This window comes from Bombina bombina, chromosome 2 (assembly GCF_027579735.1).
Source record: "Bombina bombina isolate aBomBom1 chromosome 2, aBomBom1.pri, whole genome shotgun sequence".
Lineage (NCBI taxonomy): Eukaryota > Metazoa > Chordata > Amphibia > Anura > Bombinatoridae > Bombina > Bombina bombina.
Window position 1 is genome coordinate 903,339,646 of NC_069500.1, and position 19,529 is coordinate 903,359,174.

The 19,529-nt window shown below is 43.4% G+C and overlaps 1 protein-coding gene across 1 annotated transcript in view; it reads right to left on the reverse strand.

The window, feature by feature from the left end:
* The window catches only part of GTF2E2 (general transcription factor IIE subunit 2), a 232,584-nt gene that overhangs the window by 138,765 nt on the left and 74,290 nt on the right, over nt 1-19,529 (reverse strand). Inside the window, exon 6 of the mRNA XM_053703281.1 lies at nt 10,848-10,941. Within this exon, the coding sequence (XP_053559256.1) occupies nt 10,848-10,941 (94 nt within the window). The remainder of the gene's footprint in view (nt 1-10,847; nt 10,942-19,529) is intronic.

Genomic DNA, 19,529 nt, shown 5'->3' on the forward strand with positions numbered 1-19,529 from the left:
TTGAACTTTAAGAGCCAAATTAAGACTCCAAGGAGGAGTAAAAAACTTAAACATAGGCCGGATTCTAACCAGGGCCTGACAAAAAGATTGAACATCTGGCACATCCGCCAGACGCTTGTGTAACAAAATAGCAGACCCTTTGACCCTTCAAGGTACTTGCAGATAAACCCTTCTCCAGACCCTCCTGGAGAAAAAACAAAATCCTAGAAAATCTTACTCTATTCCATGAGAACCCTCTGGATTCACACCAATACAGATATTTATGCCATATCCTATAGTAAATCTTTCTAGTTACAGGCTTACGCGCCTGAATCAAAGACCGACTCAATGACCGACTCAGAAAACCCCTGCTTAGAAAATATCAAGCGTTCAATCTCCAAGCAGTCAGTTTCAGAGAAACGAGATTTGGATGAAGGAAGGGACCCTGAAGTAGAAGGTCCTTCCTCAATGGAAGTCTCCAAGGTAGAAGAAATGACATCTCCACCAGATCTGCATACCAGATCTGTGAGGCCACGCCGGAGCGATGAAAATCACCGATGCCCTCTCCTGTCTGATCCGAGCAATGACCCGAGGAAGAAGAGCAAACACGTATGCAAACGGAACTTCCAAGGAACTGCCAGAGAATCTATCAGTACAGCCTGAGGATCCCTTGACTTCGACCCGTACCTCGGGAGCTTGGCATTCTGACGAGATGCCATGAGATCCAACTCTGGCTGCCCCCATCTGAGAATCAAGCTAGAAAACACCTCCGGATGAAGTTCCCACTCCCCCGGATGAAAAGTCTGTCTGCTCAGAAAATCCGCTTCCCAATTGTCCACCCCTGGAATGTGGATCGCAGACAGACAGCAGTTGTGTGCCCACTGAAAAATCTTGGCTACCTATGTCATGGCCAAGGAACTCTGAGTTCCTCCCTGATGATTGATGTAAGCCACTGACGTTATGTTGTCCGACTGAAACCTGATAAACTGGACTGAAGCCAACTGAGGTCAGGCCAGAAGAGCATTGAAGATTGCCCTCAGTTCTAGGATATTTATGGGAAGAGCCGACTCCTCCAGAGTCCATAAACCCTGAGCCTTTAGCAAACCCCAGATAGCTTCCCATCCCAGCAGCATGGCATCCGTGATCACGATCACCCAGGTATGTCTGCGAAAACAAGTTCCCTGGGAGAGAAGATCTTGACAACCACCACGGAAGAGAATCTCTTGTCGCCTGATCTAGAACCGCATAATCCCTATTCCGTTAACTGAGCATGCATAACTGCAGAGGCCTGAGATGGAACCAAGTAAACGGAATGATATCCATGGCTGACACCATCAGACCAATTACCTACATACAATGGGCCACTGACGGCCGAGGAGAGGACTGAAGAGCAAGACAAGAATTGAAGATCTTTGCTCTTCTGACTTCTGTCAGAAATATCTTCATCTCTAAAGAATCTATTATGGTTCCCAAGAATACCACCCTTGTAGCTGGAACCAAGGAACTTTTTCCTAAATTCACCTTCCATCCGTGGGAGCGCAAAAAAGACAACAACTCCTCTGTGTAGACGTTTGCTTGTTGAAAAGATAAATGCCTGAACTAGAATATCGTCCAGATAAGGCGCCACTGCAACACCCCGCACCTGGAGCACCGCCAACAATGCTCCCAGGACCTTTGAGAAAATTGTGACTGTCTAGGAACGCGAACCTCAGAAACTTTTGATGATCCTTGTGGATGGGAAAATGTAGATACGCATCGTTTAAATCCACTGTGGTCATACATTGACCCTCCTGAACCAAAGGAAGAATGGAACTAATAGTGTCCATCTTGAAAGATGGATCTTTGAGGAACTTGTTTAGGCTCTTGAGATCTAAAATAGGTCTGAAAGTTCCCTCCTTTTTGGGAACTACAAACAGATTGGAATAGAACCCCAGACCCTGCTCCTGTATTGGGACATGAACTATCACTCCCAGGCCGGAAAGGTCCAGGACACAACGTAAGAACGCTTCTCTCTTTATCTGGTCTACAGATAATCTTGAGAGAAGAAACCTGCCCCTGAGTGGAAAAGTTGTGAACTACAATTTGTACCCCTGGGAATCGATGTCCACCGCCCAGCGATCCGGAACATCCCGAACCCAGGCTTGAGCGAAAATGGAAAGTCTGCCCCTTACAAGATCCGCTCCCAGATCAGGGGAAGACCCTACATGCTGACAGTCAGTAACAGGCTTCTTAGACTGCTTCTCCTTGTTCCAAAACGGATTGGACTTCTAGGAGGACTTGGACTGTACCTGCTTGGAAGAGGAAGAAGAAGGCTTACCTGAGAAGTTTTGAAAGGAACTAAAATTACTGCCGACCTTTCTGCTTATTTCTCTTATCCTGCGCGAGAGAATGACCCTTTCCTCCCGTAATATCTTAAATAATTTCAGCCAAACCAGGCCCAAACAAGGTCCTACCCTTGTAAGGAATCGACAAAAGCTTATACTTAGAAGACACATCTGCAGACCAAGACTTTAACCACAAAGCTCTGCATGCCAGAACAGCAAAACCAGAAATCTTTGCTCCCAACTTAATAACCTGTAATGAAGCATCCGTAATAAAGGAATTGGCCAATTTCAAAACCCTAATCCTATCCTGAATCTCTTCAAGAGGGGTATCAGACAACGCATCAAACCAGTAAGTTGCCGCACTAGTAACCGTAGTAATACACACCGCAGGCTGCCATTGCAAACCCTGGTGAACATACATTCTTTTGAGTACCACCTCCCAACTTCTTATTCATAGGATCCTTAAGAACAACTGTCCTCTATGGGAATAGTGGTTCTCTTAGCCAAAGTGGAAACTGCTCCTTCCACCTTGGGAACCATCTGCCAAGACTCCTTAACAGAATCGGCTATTGGAAACATCTTCTTGAAGATTGGAGAAGGGGAAAAAGGAATCCTAGGTCTCTCCCACCCCCGTGCTATAATCTCTGAAGCACGGTCAGGAACAGGAAAAGTAGTTTGCGCGCCTTTCCGGTTTCTTTTCAGTTGGAGTTCCGGATCGACTCGTGGTCACGCTACTGAGCTCGCTTGTGTCTGGGAGTCCCTGTTGAGTTTCTCTCTCCGGTCGGCAGGACAGGTAGGCAACTCGGCAAGGAGTGCTGAGGTAAGGGGTTGCCTGAGATTATTATAAACTATTGCAGTTTTGTTTTGACTACTACGTTTATAATTTAAAGGAGCAGTAAAGTTTTTTGGCAAGTAATACTGCTGTTACTTATAGAGTTTTTTGTTTGAGATTTGCAAGGGCAGTAACTTTTTTTGAGTTCAGTTGCCGCTGTTGAAAATTAAAATTGCTTTTTAAAATTTAAAGTGACAGTAACGTTTTTTTGACTGTGCAAATTAAAAGCAGTTTTTTTTCTTTAATTGGTGAGTTTTTGGTTGGAGATGGACCAAGAGGCCTTGCAAAACGTTACATGTAGCCTGTGTTTTGATTCCAATCTGGATCTACCAGTCCCTTTTTGTCCCACTTGTATTGATAGAGCTTTACATTACAGGGATAGACTTTTTGATTCTGAGCCACCATTAGCTAAGGCGGATGCTGTTCAGGGGTCTCCTGTTCAAGAGATGCAGCTGCTTTCTCCTCAAGTGTCCCAAACTTTTTTGTCCGCACAGGCAGTGCCCTGCGCTTCATCTCATACTCCGGTTGGGGTTATGTTCCTACACAGCAAAAGCCCGCCCTAGTCGTGGGCATCTCCCTAAACAAGAAACAAACCCCGCCGCCATTACAAACAAGCCGGCAACGGGGACTACCCTCTCAAAGCAGCACAGTGAACACACGCTGACAAAAATATACATGACTAAAACACACGCTGCCTAAATACAGCAGCAGCCTTAGCCCATACAGAAAAAATAAAAAACTGAGCCACAGTCTCCTAAGTTCCTTCCAGTTCCTGCATCCATATACTACCAACTATCCTATTAAAACACAATAGGATTCCATATAAGAACAAGTGCCTAATTCCTGAATCTCCCATAAATTAAAATAAGGCACTTACCTGTAATTACATCTATCCAGCAGCAGGGCAGCACACCCAGTTTGAGAGACCCCCACCCTCTCATGGACCTGTGGAAAAAAGGGAAGGCTGATTAAACCTAAACAGGCTTCCAAAGACAGAGTAGCAACAACAAATTGGGAGGCGCAGTGAGGATTATACCCCACAAGTTCCCAGATGCTTAAAAGCCACCACTGCCCTACTGAAGAGACTGACATGGACTACGGCTAAACCCCCAAAAAGACAGAGCAAACTTGCCCTGCTTCAAAATAACAAACTCTTGATAGAGGAAACTTCTTTCAGACACCTAAACATTACCACCTCCTTGCAACAGGCAAAGAGAATGACTGGGGGTTGTGGGTAAGGGAGTGGTATTAACAGCTTTGCTGTGGTGGTCTTTGTCTCCTCATGCTGGCCAGGAGTGATATTCACAACAGTAATTATGATGATCCGTGGACTCACCGTGTTATTAGAAAGAAATGTTTTACAGTTATAGCCTGACTGCTCCACCACCAATGAAATATTTTTTTAAACTAAACTAGTGTCATTGGGTGGTACAGCCAATCAGAAGCCACATCACCCCTCCATAGAGAGCTAATATGTCCCTGCTAAGCTTGATAGCTCATTAATATCAATTCTACAGAACTTCAAAGTGAAACAGTAGTCATGTCTGTAAAAACAGAAATAACAGAGGTGATGGGGTGGTCAGGCTAACTGTAAAGCAACTGTAAATCTATTTTAGCTTTGAAAACAAAATATTTAAACAGGGAGGATATGTCAAAAGTTATCTGTGGTAAGTATACAGGGTGGGGGATTCAAAGTACTATGTTTGCTGTCCATGAAGAATTCTCATTATCACTGGAACACTAAAAACAGAATTTATGTTTACCTGATAAATTTCTTTCTCCAACGGTGTGTCCGGTCCACGGCGTCATCCTTACTTGTGGGATATTCTCTTCCCCAACAGGAAATGGCAAAGAGCCCAGCAAAGCTGGTCACATGATCCCTCCTAGGCTCCGCCTACCCCAGTCATTCGACCGACGTTAAGGAGGAATATTTGCATAGGAGAAACCATATGGTACCGTGGTGACTGTAGTTAAAGAAAATAAATTATCAGACCTGATTAAAAAACCAGGGCGGGCCGTGGACCGGACACACCGTTGGAGAAAGAAATTTATCAGGTAAACATAAATTCTGTTTTCTCCAACATAGGTGTGTCCGGTCCACGGCGTCATCCTTACTTGTGGGAACCAATACCAAAGCTTTAGGACACGGATGAAGGGAGGGAGCAAATCAGGTCACCTAAATGGAAGGCACCACGGCTTGCAAAACCTTTCTCCCAAAAATAGCCTCAGAAGAAGCAAAAGTATCAAACTTGTAAAATTTGGTAAAAGTGTGCAGTGAAGACCAAGTCGCTGCCCTACATATCTGATCAACAGAAGCCTCGTTCTTGAAGGCCCATGTGGAAGCCACAGCCCTAGTGGAATGAGCTGTGATTCTTTCGGGAGGCTGCCGTCCGGCAGTCTCGTAAGCCAATCTGATGATGCTTTTAATCCAAAAAGAGAGAGAGGTAGAAGTTGCTTTTTGACCTCTCCTTTTACCTGAATAAACAACAAACAAGGAAGATGTTTGTCTAAAATCCTTTGTAGCATCTAAATAGAATTTTAGAGCGCGAACAACATCCAAATTGTGCAACAAACGTTCCTTCTTTGAAACTGGTTTTGGACACAGAGAAGGTACGATAATCTCCTGGTTAATGTTTTTGTTAGAAACAACTTTTGGAAGAAAACCAGGTTTAGTACGTAAAACCACCTTATCTGCATGGAACACCAGATAAGGAGGAGAACACTGCAGAGCAGATAATTCTGAGACTCTTCTAGCAGAAGAAATCGCAACTAAAAACAAAACTTTCCAAGATAATAACTTAATATCAACGGAATGTAAGGGTTCAAACGGAACCCCCTGAAGAACTGAAAGAACTAAATTGAGACTCCAAGGAGGAGTCAAAGGTTTGTAAACAGGCTTGATTCTAACCAGAGCCTGAACAAAGGCTTGAACATCTGGCACAGCTGCCAGCTTTTTGTGAAGTAATACCGACAAGGCAGAAATCTGTCCCTTCAGGGAACTAGCAGATAATCCTTTTTCCAATCCTTCTTGAAGGAAGGATAGAATCCTAGGAATCTTAACCTTGTCCCAAGGGAATCCTTTAGATTCACACCAACAGATATATTTTTTCCAAATTTTGTGGTAAATCTTTCTAGTTACAGGCTTTCTGGCCTGAACAAGAGTATCGATAACAGAATCTGAGAATCCTCGCTTCGATAAAATCAAGCGTTCAATCTCCAAGCAGTCAGCTGGAGTGAAACCAGATTCGGATGTTCGAACGGACCCTGAACAAGAAGGTCTCGTCTCAAAGGTAGCTTCCAAGGTGGAGCCGATGACATATTCACCAGATCTGCATACCAAGTCCTGCGTGGCCACGCAGGAGCTATCAAGATCACCGACGCCCTCTCCTGATTGATCCTGGCTACCAGCCTGGGGATGAGAGGAAATGGCGGGAACACATAAGCTAGTTTGAAGGTCCAAGGTGCTACTAGTGCATCCACTAGAGCCGCCTTGGGATCCCTGGATCTGGCCCCGTAGCAAGGAACTTTGAAGTTCTGACGAGAGGCCATCAGATCCATGTCTGGAATGCCCCACAGGTGAGTGACTTGGGCAAAGATTTCCGGATGGAGTTCCCACTCCCCCGGATGCAATGTCTGACGACTCAGAAAATCCGCTTCCCAATTTTCCACTCCTGGGATGTGGATAGCAGACAGGTGGCAGGAGTGAGACTCCGCCCATAGAATGATTTTGGTCACTTCTTCCATCGCTAGGGAACTCCTTGTTCCCCCCTGATGGTTGATGTACGCAACAGTTGTCATGTTGTCTGATTGAAACCGTATGAACTTGGTCCTTGCTAGCCGAGGCCAGGCCTTGAGAGCATTGAATATCGCTCTTAGTTCCAGAATATTTATCGGTAGAAGAGATTCTTCCCGAGACCAAAGACCCTGAGCTTTCAGGGATCCCCAGACCGCGCCCCAGCCCATCAGACTGGCGTCGGTCGTGACAATGACCCACTCTGGTCTGCGGAACGTCATCCCTTGAGACAGATTGTCCAGGGACAGCCACCAACGGAGTGAGTCTCTGGTCCTCTGATTTACTTGTATCTTCGGAGACAAGTCTGTATAGTCCCCATTCCACTGACTGAGCATGCACAGTTGTAATGGTCTTAGATGAATGCGCGCAAAAGGAACTATGTCCATCGCCGCTACCATCAACCCGATCACTTCCATGCACTGAGCTATGGAAGGAAGAGGAACGGAATGAAGTATCCGACAAGAGTCTAGAAGTTTTGTTTTTCTGGCCTCTGTTAGAAAGATCCTCATTTCTAAAGAGTCTATAATTGTTCCCAAGAAGGGAACCCTTGTTGACGGGGATAGAGAACTCTTTTCCACGTTCACCTTCCAGCCGTGAGATCTGAGAAAGGCCAGGACAATGTCCGTGTGAGCCTTTGCTTGAGGAAGTGACGACGCTTGAATCAGAATGTCGTCCAGGTAAGGTACTACTGCAATGCCCCTTGGTCTTAGCACCGCTAGAAGGGAGCCTAGTACCTTTGTGAAAATCCTTGGAGCAGTGGCTAATCCGAAAGGAAGCGCCACAAACTGGTAATGTTTGTCCAGGAATGCAAACCTTAGGAACCGATGATGTTCCTTGTGGATAGGAATATGTAGATACGCATCCTTTAAATCCACCGTGGTCATAAATTGACCCTCCTGGATGGAAGGAAGAATAGTTCGAATGGTTTCCATCTTGAAAGATGGAACCTTGAGAAACTTGTTTAAGATCTTGAGATCTAAGATTGGTCTGAACGTTCCCTCTTTTTTGGGAACTATAAACAGATTGGAGTAGAACCCCATCCCTTGTTCTCTTAGTGGAACAGGATGAATCACTCCCATTTTTAACAGGTCTTCTACACAATGTAAGAACGCCTGTCTTTTTATGTGGTCTGAAGACAACTGAGACCTGTGGAACCTCCCCCTTGGGGGAAGTCCCTTGAATTCCAGAAGATAACCCTGGGAGACTATTTCTAGCGCCCAAGGATCCAGAACATCTCTTGCCCAAGCCTGAGCGAAGAGAGAGAGTCTGCCCCCCACCAGATCCGGTCCCGGATCGGGGGCCAATATTTCATGCTGTCTTGGTAGCAGTGGCAGGCTTCTTGGCCTGCTTTCCCTTGTTCCAGCCTTGCATTGGTCTCCAAGCTGGCTTGGCTTGAGAAGTATTACCCTCTTGCTTAGAGGACGTAGCACTTTGGGCTGGTCCGTTTTTACGAAAGGGACGAAAATTAGGTCTATTTTTCGCCTTGAAAGGCCGATCCTGAGGAAGGGCGTGGCCCTTACCCCCAGTGATATCCGAGATAATCTCTTTCAAGTCAGGGCCAAACAGCGTTTTCCCCTTGAAAGGAATGTTTAGTAGCTTGTTCTTGGAAGACGCGTCAGCCGACCAAGATTTCAACCAAAGCGCTCTGCGCGCCACAATAGCAAACCCAGAATTCTTAGCCGCTAACCTAGCCAATTGCAAAGTGGCGTCTAGGGTGAAAGAATTAGCCAATTTGAGAGCATTGATTCTGTCCATAATCTCCTCATAAGGAGGAGAATCACTATCGAGCGCCTTTATCAGTTCATCAAACCAGAAACATGCGGCTGTAGTGACAGGGACAATGCATGAAATTGGTTGTAGAAGGTAACCCTGCTGAACAAACATCTTTTTAAGCAAACCTTCTAATTTTTTATCCATAGGATCTTTGAAAGCGCAACTATCCTCTATGGGTATAGTGGTGCGTTTGTTTAAAGTAGAAACCGCTCCCTCGACCTTGGGGACTGTCTGCCATAAGTCCTTTCTGGGGTCGACCATAGGAAATAATTTTTTAAATATGGGGGGAGGGACGAAAGGAATACCGGGCCTTTCCCATTCTTTATTAACAATGTCCGCCACCCGCTTGGGTATAGGAAAAGCTTCTGGGAGCTCCGGCACCTCTAGGAACTTGTCCATTTTACATAGTTTCTCTGGGATGACCAACTTTTCACAATCATCCAGAGTGGATAATACCTCCTTAAGCAGAATGCGGAGATGTTCCAACTTAAATTTAAATGCAATTACATCAGGTTCAGCCTGTTGAGAAATGTTCCCTGAATCAGTAATTTCTCCCTCAGACAAAACCTCCCTGGCCCCCTCAGATTGGGTTAGGGGCCCTTCAGAGATATTAATATCAGCGTCGTCATGCTCTTCAGTAACTAAAACAGAGCAGCCACGCTTACGCTGACAAGGGTTCATTTTGGCTAAAATGTTTTTGACAGAATTATCCATTACAGCCGTTAATTGTTGCATAGTAAGCAGTATTGGCGCGCTAGATGTACTAGGGGCCTCCTGAGTGGGCAAGACTCGTGTAGACGAAGGAGGGAATGATGCAGTACCATGCTTACTCCCCTCACTTGAGGAATCATCTTGGGCATCATTGTCATTATCACATAAATCACATTTATTTAAATGAACAGGAATTCTGGCTTCCCCACATTCAGAACACAGTCTATCTGGTAGTTCAGACATGTTAAACAGGCATAAACTTGATAATAAAGTACAAAAAACGTTTTAAAATAAAACCGTTACTGTCACTTTAAATTTTAAACTGAACACACTTTATTACTGCAATTGCGAAAAAACATGAAGGAATTGTACAAAATTCACCAAATTTTCACCACAGTGTCTTAAAGCCTTAAAAGTATTGCACCCCAAATTTGGAAGCTTTAACCCTTAAAATAACGGAACCGGAGCCGTTTTAACACTTTAACCCCTTTACAGTCCCTGGTATCTGCTTTGCTGAGACCCAACCAAGCCCAAAGGGGAATACGATACCAAATGACGCCTTCAGAAAGTCTTTTCTAAGTATCAGAGCTCCTCTCACATGCGACTGCATGCCATGCCTCTCAAAAACAAGTGCGCCACACCGGCGCGAAAATGAGGCTCTGCTTATGCTTTGGGAAAGCCCCAGAGAAATAAGGTGTCTAATACAGTGCCTGCCGATATTATAATATCAATAAAACCCAGATAAAATGATTCCTCAAAGCTAAATATGTTTTAAAACTGAATCGATTTAGCCCAGAAAAGTCTACAATCTTAATAAGCCCTTGTGAAGCCCTTATTTACCATCGTAATAAACATGGCTTACCGGATCCCATAGGGAAAAATGACAGCTTCCAGCATTACATCGTCTTGTTAGAATGTGTCATACCTCAAGCAGCAAGAGACTGCACACTGTTCCCCCAACTGAAGTTAATTGCTCTCAACAGTCCTGTGTGGAACAGCCATGGATTTTAGTTACGGTGCTAAAATCATTTTCCTCATACAAACAGAAATCTTCATCTCTTTTCTGTTTCTGAGTAAATAGTACATACCAGCACTATTTTAAAATAACAAACTCTTGATTGAATAATAAAAACTACAGTTAAACACTAAAAAAACTCTAAGCCATCTCCGTGGAGATGTTGCCTGTACAACGGCAAAGAGAATGACTGGGGTAGGCGGAGCCTAGGAGGGATCATGTGACCAGCTTTGCTGGGCTCTTTGCCATTTCCTGTTGGGGAAGAGAATATCCCACAAGTAAGGATGACGCCGTGGACCGGACACACCTATGTTGGAGAAATTGAATTTTTAATAAAAAAGTGTGCTTCTGGGTGCTGCAAAGACTGACAAAAAAAAATAATAATATTATTATACTATAAAACACATAGCAGTACTTTACCTTCATCTACAGTAAACTGACAGCTCTTATCATTGTAGAAAAGGATCTTCTTTTTATCTGGTCGTGTTACAAAAACAATTTGATCGCCCAGTGCCTAAATGTAAGAAGATGTTTACATGAAAAAAATGTCCAAAGAAAGATGCAAAACACAACAATAGAGACAAAATGGAAAGATGAAAGTAAACGAATGTGCTAAATTGCAACACTGAAATGTAAATCGCTTTTCCAAATCCAAAATACAGATATTGACTTCAAAGGCCTTTCCTATAAAGTGATAGGAGAGTATAAAAGGGACATTAACCATATTGTAATTACAAGTGTAAATGTCTTTAGAACAGATAAACACCTTGATTTCTGCAATTGATTTTATTGGCCAAACTCTGCCAATCACTTGGCCTTATTTGGAATAGTCAATCTGGACTTGGTAAGGAATAGACACAGCTAGTCACAGTAATTTTGTTAACGAAACCTATGTTTTGCAATTTGTTATTTGATAATCTATCCTGCCATGAGCACTTTAAGCTCTTAGAATTGGAAAACTAACTTTAAGAGTTAAATTACAGGAAAAGGTAGCAAAATAAATAATAAAAGTATATTGCAAAGCTGTTTTACTATTCATAATCATACATTTTATATTAAAATCTCAGTGTTTACTCTCTCTAAAATAGACCCATTTTCTGGTACATAACTTTACATACAGTCATGTGACCAAAACACAGAAGTAATGAATGTAGAGAGTGATATTATTTGGAATTTATAGTGATACACAAACTCATTGTGATATTGGAGAATGTATCTCTACTATAATTGCATTTGTAATGTCAGTCGCCGTCGGCAGTTGCGCACGCATCCTCAAAGGAATGTTGGCTGCGCTCGCAGCCAAAAGAATTAACGGAGCATTACACACACACAAAAAAACTAACCGCGCATATGAAATATTAAGAAAAACAAACTACCTAATAAAATTATTAAACCCTAAACCGCCAAACCCCCCACAACGCATTAAACCTAATTTACCTATTAACTCCTACACTGCCAACCCTCACAATGCAAAAAACTAATTTAATGACTAAGCCCCCTAACCTAACACCCCCTAAATTAACCACTTAATTACAATTAAAAAAAATTACATTACCTTAATCTAACATTACAGAAAATAAAAAAGGCTAACATTACAAAAAATAATAAACACATTATCTAAAATAAAAAAATTAAACCTAATCCCTATGAAAATAAAAAAGCCCCCCAAAAGTTAAACAGCTCTTTTACATTAAAAATAAACCCACCAAACTCTGCAATATAAAAAAAAACTAAATACTAAAAAAACCTAGAACTACCCATTGCCCTGAAAAGTGCATTTGTATGGGCATTGCCCTTAAAAGGGAATTTAGCTCTTTTTCACTGCCCTTAAAAGGGCATTTAGCTCTTTTAAGAAAGCCCAAAAAACCCTAAGTTAAAAAAAAAATTTTTTTAAAAATAACACTAAAGCCCCATATAGGTACTCACAGTTTTTCAGAAGTCCGGCGGAGAAGGTCTTCTTCCAGGCGGGTCCATCCTCTTCATCCACAGCGAAGGAGGTGCGGAGCGGAGGTCAGGAGCGGTCTTCCCAGATGTGGCAATCTTCGGCTGTAGTGGTCCTCAGCGAAGGCGTGAAGGTTCCTCTTCATGTGATCGTCCGCCGCACACTGAAGAAAGAATTCAAGGTACCCCATATTTATTGGCTGAAATTTTCAAAATCAGCCAATAAGGAGGAGAGCTACTGAAATCTTATTGGCTGATTTGAACAGCCAAAAGGATTTTAGTAGCTCTAATTCAGCCAATAGGAATGCAAGGTACCCCAAATTGATTGCATTACCTTGTATTCTTTCTTCAGTATACCATGGACAATCGAATAAAGAGGAGCTTCCATGTCGCCGAGGACTGCCGCCGCAGAGGATCGCCACATATGGGAAGACCGCTCCTTTGCTGTGGGGCTTTAGTGTTAGTTTTTTTTTTTTTTTAACTAAGGTTGTTTTAGGGCTTTCTTAAAAGAGCTAAATGCCCATACAAATGTACTTTTCAGGGCAATGGGTAGTTTAGGTTTTAATAGTGTTAGGTTTTTAATTTTGGGGGGTTTGGTGGGTGGGGGGTTTTACTGTTAGGGGGGACTTTGTTTATTTTTAATGTAAAAGAGCTATTTAACTTAGGGCAATGCCCTACAAAAACAGAATTTATGCTTACCTGATAAATTACTTTCTCCAACGGTGTGTCCGGTCCACGGCGTCATCCTTACTTGTGGGAATATTCTCATCCCCAACAGGAAATGGCAAAGAGCACAGCAAAAGCTGCCCATATAGCCCCCCCTCTGGCTCCGCCCCCCAGTCATTCGACCGACGGCTAGGAGAAAAAAGGAGAAACTATAGGGTGCCGTGGTGACTGTAGTGTATAGAGAAATACATTTTTCAAACCTGATTAAAAAACCAGGGCGGGCCGTGGACCGGACACACCGAGAAAGAAATTTATCAGGTAAGCATAAATTCTGTTTTCTCCAACATTGGTGTGTCCGGTCCACGGCGTCATCCTTACTTGTGGGAACCAATACCAAAGCTTTAGGACACAGATGAAGGGAGGGAGCAAATCAGGTTACCTAAACGGAAGGCACCACGGCTTGCAAAACCTTTCTCCCAAAAATAGCCTCCGAAGAAGCATAAGTATCGAATTTGTAAAATTTGGCAAAAGTGTGCAGAGAAGACCAAGTTGCTGCCTTACATATCTGATCAACAGAAGCCTCGTTCTTGAAGGCCCATGTGGAAGCCACAGCCCTAGTAGAGTGAGCTGTGATTCGTTCAGGAGGCTGCCGTCCGGCAGTCTCATAAGCCAATCGGATGATGCTTTTCAGCCAGAAAGAAAGAGAGGTAGCAGTAGCTTTTTGTCCTCTCCTCTTACCAGAGTAAACGACAAACAAAGATGAAGTTTGTCTGAAGTCCTTTGTTGCGTCTAAATAGAACTTTAAAGCACGGACCACATCTAAATTGTGTAACAAACGTTCCTTCTTTGAAACTGGATTCGGACACAGAGAAGGTACAACTATTTCCTGGTTAATATTCTTGTTGGAAACTACTTTTGGAAGAAAACCAGGCTTGGTACGCAAAACGACCTTATCTGCATGGAACACCAGATAGGGTGGATCACACTGCAAAGCAGATAATTCAGAAACTCTTCTAGCAGAAGAAATAGCAACCAAAAACAGAACTTTCCAAGATAGTAACTTAATATCTATGGAATGTAAAGGTTCAAACGGAACCCCTTGAAGAACTGAAAGAACTAAATTTAGACTCCAAGGAGGAGTCATGGGTCTGTAAACAGGCTTGATTCTGACCAAAGCCTGTACAAAAGCTTGTACTTCTGGCACAGCTGCCAGGCGTTTGTGTAACAAAACAGATAAAGCAGAAATCTGTCCTTTTAGAGAACTCGCTGACAACCCTTTATCCAAACCCTCTTGGAGAAAGGAAAGAATCTTAGGAATTTTAATTTTACTACAGGAGAATCCCTTGGATTCACACCAACAGATATATTTTTTCCATATTTTATGGTAAATCTTTCTAGTCACAGGTTTTCTGGCTTGGACCAGAGTATCTATCACTGAATTTGAAAACCCACGCTTGGATAAAATAAAGCGTTCAATTTCCAAGCAGTCAGCTGCAGAGAAACTAGATTTGGATGTTCGAATGGACCTTGTACTAGAAGATCCTGTCTCAAAGGTAGCTTCCATGGTGGAGCCGATGACATATTCACCAGGTCTGCATACCAAGTCCTGCGTGGCCACGCAGGAGCTATCAGAATCACTGAGGCCTTCTCCTGTTTGATCCTGGCTACGAGCCTGGGAAGGAGAGGAAACGGTGGAAACACATAAGCTAGGTTGAACAACCAAGGCGCCACTAATGCATCCACTAGAGTCGCCTTGGGATCCCTGGATCTGGACCAGTAGCAAGGAACCTTGAAGTTCTGACGAGACGCCATCAGATCCATGTCTGGAATGCCCCATAATTGAGTTAACTGGGCAAAGACCTCCGGGTGGAGTTCCCACTCCCCCGGATGGAAAGTCTAACGACTCAAATAATCCGCCTCCCAGTTGTCTACTCCTGGGATGTGAATTGCAGATAGATGGCAGGAGTGATCCTCCGCCCATTTGATGATCTTGGATACCTCTCTCATCGCCAAGGAACTCTTTGTTCCTCCCTGATGGTTGATGCAAGCTACAGTCGTCATGTTGTCCGACTGGAATCTTATGAATCCGGCCTTCGCTAGTTGAGGCCAAGCCCGGAGCGCATTGAATATCGCTCTCAGTTCCAGGATGTTTATCGGGAGAAGAGACTCTTCCCGAGACCATAGACCCTGAGCTTTCAGGGAGTCCCAGACCGCGCCCCAGCCTAATAGACTGGCGTCGGTCGTGACAATGACCCACTCTGGTCTGCGGAAACTCATTCCCTGAGAAAGGTGATCCTGAGTCAACCACCAACGGAGTGAGTCTCTGGTTAACTGGTCTACTTGAATCTGGGGAGACAAGTCTGCATAATCCCCATTCCACTGTCTGAGCATGCACAGTTGCAATGGTCTTAGATGAATTCGAGCAAAAGGAACCACGTCCATTGCTGCAACCATTAGACCTATTACTTCCATGCACTGAGCTATGGAAGGCTGAGGAATAGATTGAAGAACTTGACAAGCCTTTAGAAGCTTTAATTTTCTGACCTCTGTCAGAAAGATCTTCATTTCTACAGAATCTATTATTGTTCCCAGAAAGGGAACTCTTGTAGACGGGGACAGGGAACTCTTTTCCACGTTCACCTTCCACCCGTGAGACCTGAGAAAAGCTAATACAATGTCTGTATGAGCCTTTGATCTGGAAAGGGACGACGCTTTGATTAGAATGTCGTCTAGGTAAGGTGCCACTGCAATGCCCCTCGGTCTTAGAACCGCTAGAAGGGACCCTAGCACCTTTGTGAAGATTCTGGGAGCAGTGGCTAAACCGAACGGAAGAGCCACGAACTGGTAATGTTTGTCCAGAAAGGCGAACCTTAGGAACTGATGATGATCTTTGTGGATAGGAATATGTAGGTACGCATCCTTTAAATCCACGGTAGTCATATATTGACCCTCCTGGATTCTAGGTAAAATTGTTCGAATGGTTTCCATTTTGAACGATGGAACTTTGAGAAATTTGTTTAAAATTTTTAAATCCAGAATTGGTCGGAAGGTTCCCTCTTTTTTGGGAACTACAAACAGGTTTGAGTAAAACCCCTGACCTTGTTCCACTGTTGGAACTGCGTGTATCACTCCCATCTTTAATAGATCTCCTACGCAATGTAAGAATGCCTGTCTCTTTATCTGGTCTGAAGATAAGCGAGACATGTGGGACCTTCCCCTTGGAGTAAGTTCCTTGAATTCTAGAAGATAACCCTGAGAGACTATTTCTAGTGCCCAGGGATCCGGAACATCTCTTGCCCAAGCCTGAGCAAAGAGAGAAAGTCTGCCCCCTACTAGATCCGGTCCCGGATCGGGGGCTACCCCTTCATGCTGTCTTGGTAGCAGCAGCAGGCTTCTTGGCCTGTTTACCCTTGTTCCAGCCTTGCATTGGTTTCCAAGCTGGCTTAGCCTGGGAAGCGTTATTCTCTTGTCTAGAGGCTGCAGAGTTAGGAGACGGTCCGTTCCTGAAGTTACGAAAGGAACGAAAATTGGATTTATTCTTAGCCTTAAAAGGCCTATCCTGTGGGAGGGCATGGCCCTTTCCCCCAGTGATGTCTGAAATAATCTCCTTCAATTCCGGCCCAAAAAGGGTCTTACCTTTGAAAGGAATATTAAGCAATTTTGTCTTGGAAGACACATCCGCCGACCAAGACTTTAGCCAGAGCGCTCTGTGCGCCACAATTGCAAAACCTGAATTTTTCGCCGCTAACCTCGCAAATTGCAAAGCGGCATCTTCCTCATATGGAGTCTCCTTATTGAGCGACTTTTCTAGTTCATCGAACTAAAAACACGCCGCCGTAGTGACAGGAATAATGCACGAAATTGGTTGGAGGAGGAAACCTTGCTGAACAAAAATCTTTTTAAGCAAACCCTCCAATTTTTTATCCATAGGATCTTTGAAAGCACAATTGTCCTCAATGGGAATAGTCGTGCGTTTGGCTAGCGTAGAAACTGCCCCCTCAACCTTAGGGACTGTTTGCCATGCGTCCTTCCTTGGGTCGACAATGGGGAACATTTTCTTAAATATAGGAGGTGGGACAAAAGGTATGCCTGGTTTCTCCCACTCCTTAGTCACTATGTCCGCCACCCTTTTAGGTATCGGAAAGGCATCAGGGTGCACAGGGACCTCTAGGAATTTGTCCATTTTGCACAATTTTTCTGGAATGACCAAAGAGTCACAATCATCCAGAGTAGTTAGTACCTCCTTAAGTAAGGCGCGGAGATGCTCTAACTTAAATTTAAACGTCACAACATCAGGTTCTGCCTGTTGAGAAACTTTTCCTGAATCAGAAATTTCTCCCTCCGACAAACCCTCCCTCACTGCCAATTCTGACTGGTGTGAGGGTATGACAGATAAATTATCGTCAGCGCACTCTTGCTCTTCCACTGTATTTAAAACTGAGCAATCACGCTTTCTTTGAAATGCTGGCATTTTGGATAAAATATTAGCTATAGAATTATCCATTACTGCCGTTAATTGTTGCATAGTAACAAGCATTGGCGCGCTAGATGTACTAGGTGTCGCCTGCGCGGGCATAACTGGTATTGACACAGAAGGAGAGGATGGTGAACTACCCCCACTAACTTCATTTGAGGAATCATCTTGGGCAACCTTATTAAATGTGACAGTACTGTCCTTACTTTGTCTGGACGCCATGGCACAATTTTCACATACATTTAAAGGGGGGACCACCTTGGCCTCCATACATACAGAACATGTTCTATCTGAAGGTACAGACATGTTAGACAGGCTTATACAGGCTATTAATGCAATAAAACCGTTTTTAAACAAAACCGTTACTGTCTCTTTAAATGTTAAACAGAGCACACTTTATTTCTGAATGTGTGAAAAACTATGAAGGAAATATCCGATCCTTACCAAATTTGCACCCTAGTGTCTTAATGCTTTGAAAGTATTGCACACCAATTTTCAAGTTTGTAACCCCTTAAATGAGGAAACCGGAGCCATTTTATCAAATTAACAATTTTAAACCCACTACAGTCCCAGCCACAGCGTTTGCTGCGGCTTCACCTGTCCTTGGGGGTTATTCGCCACAGAAATAAGCCTTCCAGAAACGTTTTTAATGGCCACCAGACCCTCTCACATGAAGCTGCATGCACTGCATCCAGAAGAAACTGCGCAATTAAGGCGCGAAAATGAGGCTCTGCCTATTAGAGTGAAAGGCCCTTCCTGACTGGAAAAGGTGTCTAAACGACTGACTGGCGCTTAAAAACGTTACCAAAGTATTTTCAAGTCAAATAAATCAATCGATTTAGCCCACAATAGTGTCAACCAGTATATAGCCCATTAATAAGCCTTCATTCTGTTATGAGTCTAAGAAAATGGCTTACCGATCCCAAAGAGGGAAAATGACAGTCTTCTAGCATTACTAAGTCTTGTTAGAAAATGGACTAGTCATACCTTGAGCAGAAAAGTCTGCAAACTGTTCCCCGCAACTGAAGTTCTCTGGGCTCAACAGTCCTGCGTGGGAACAGCAATTGATTTTAATTACTGCTGCTAAAATCATACTCCTCTTTTAAACAGAACTCTTCATCCTTTTCTGTTTTAGAGTAAATAGTACAAACCGGCACTATTTTAAAATAAACTCTTGATAGAAGAATGAAAAACTACAACTAACACCACATACTCTTCACCATCTCCGTGGAGATGCTACTTGTTCAGAGCGGCAAAGAGAATGACTGGGGGGCGGAGCCAGAGGGGGGCTATATGGGCAGCTTTTGCTGTGCTCTTTGCCATTTCCTGTTGGGGAAGAGAATATTCCCACAAGTAAGGATGACGCCGTGGACCGGACACACCAATGTTGGAGAAAAGCCCTTTAAAGGGCTATTGGTAGTTTAGCATTAGATTAGGGGGTGTTTTTATTGCGGGGGGGGGGTATTTTCATAGGGATTAGGTTTAATTTTTTTATTTTGGATAATGTTTATTTTTTTTCTGTAGTTCTATTTTTTATTTTTTTTATTCTGGGCAGGCTTACCAACTAGTACACATATAATAGCAAAATGTTTATGATTAGGTATGTTGATACTTTTTAGTTTGATACAGTTCTGGTTCAGGGACAGCTCAGAACCATTAGTTTGCTTTCTAGGTATGGGGCCAGTTACACAGGAAGGATGGGTTAGTAGGAGTTTTATTTGGTATAAATATGGGACTCTTGTCACTATGTACTCTGTTCTAAGGAAGGAGATAATTCCCTAAAACCTCAAAAGTTTTTGTGTCACCTAAACTCTGCATCTGTCTATCTCCTCTACTCAGAGGGTTTTGATTTAAACCATGCAACCTGCTACACAGTGAATGTTTGAGCAAGATGGGAGCTTGTTTAAAGTGATGGTAAACTCTCCCCTTTTTAAAATCAGATCCAGAATATTAGTGATATTTTAGATGGAGTTTAATTAATCAGTTGATTAGTTTTTGATATAGATATGAAATTCAAATAC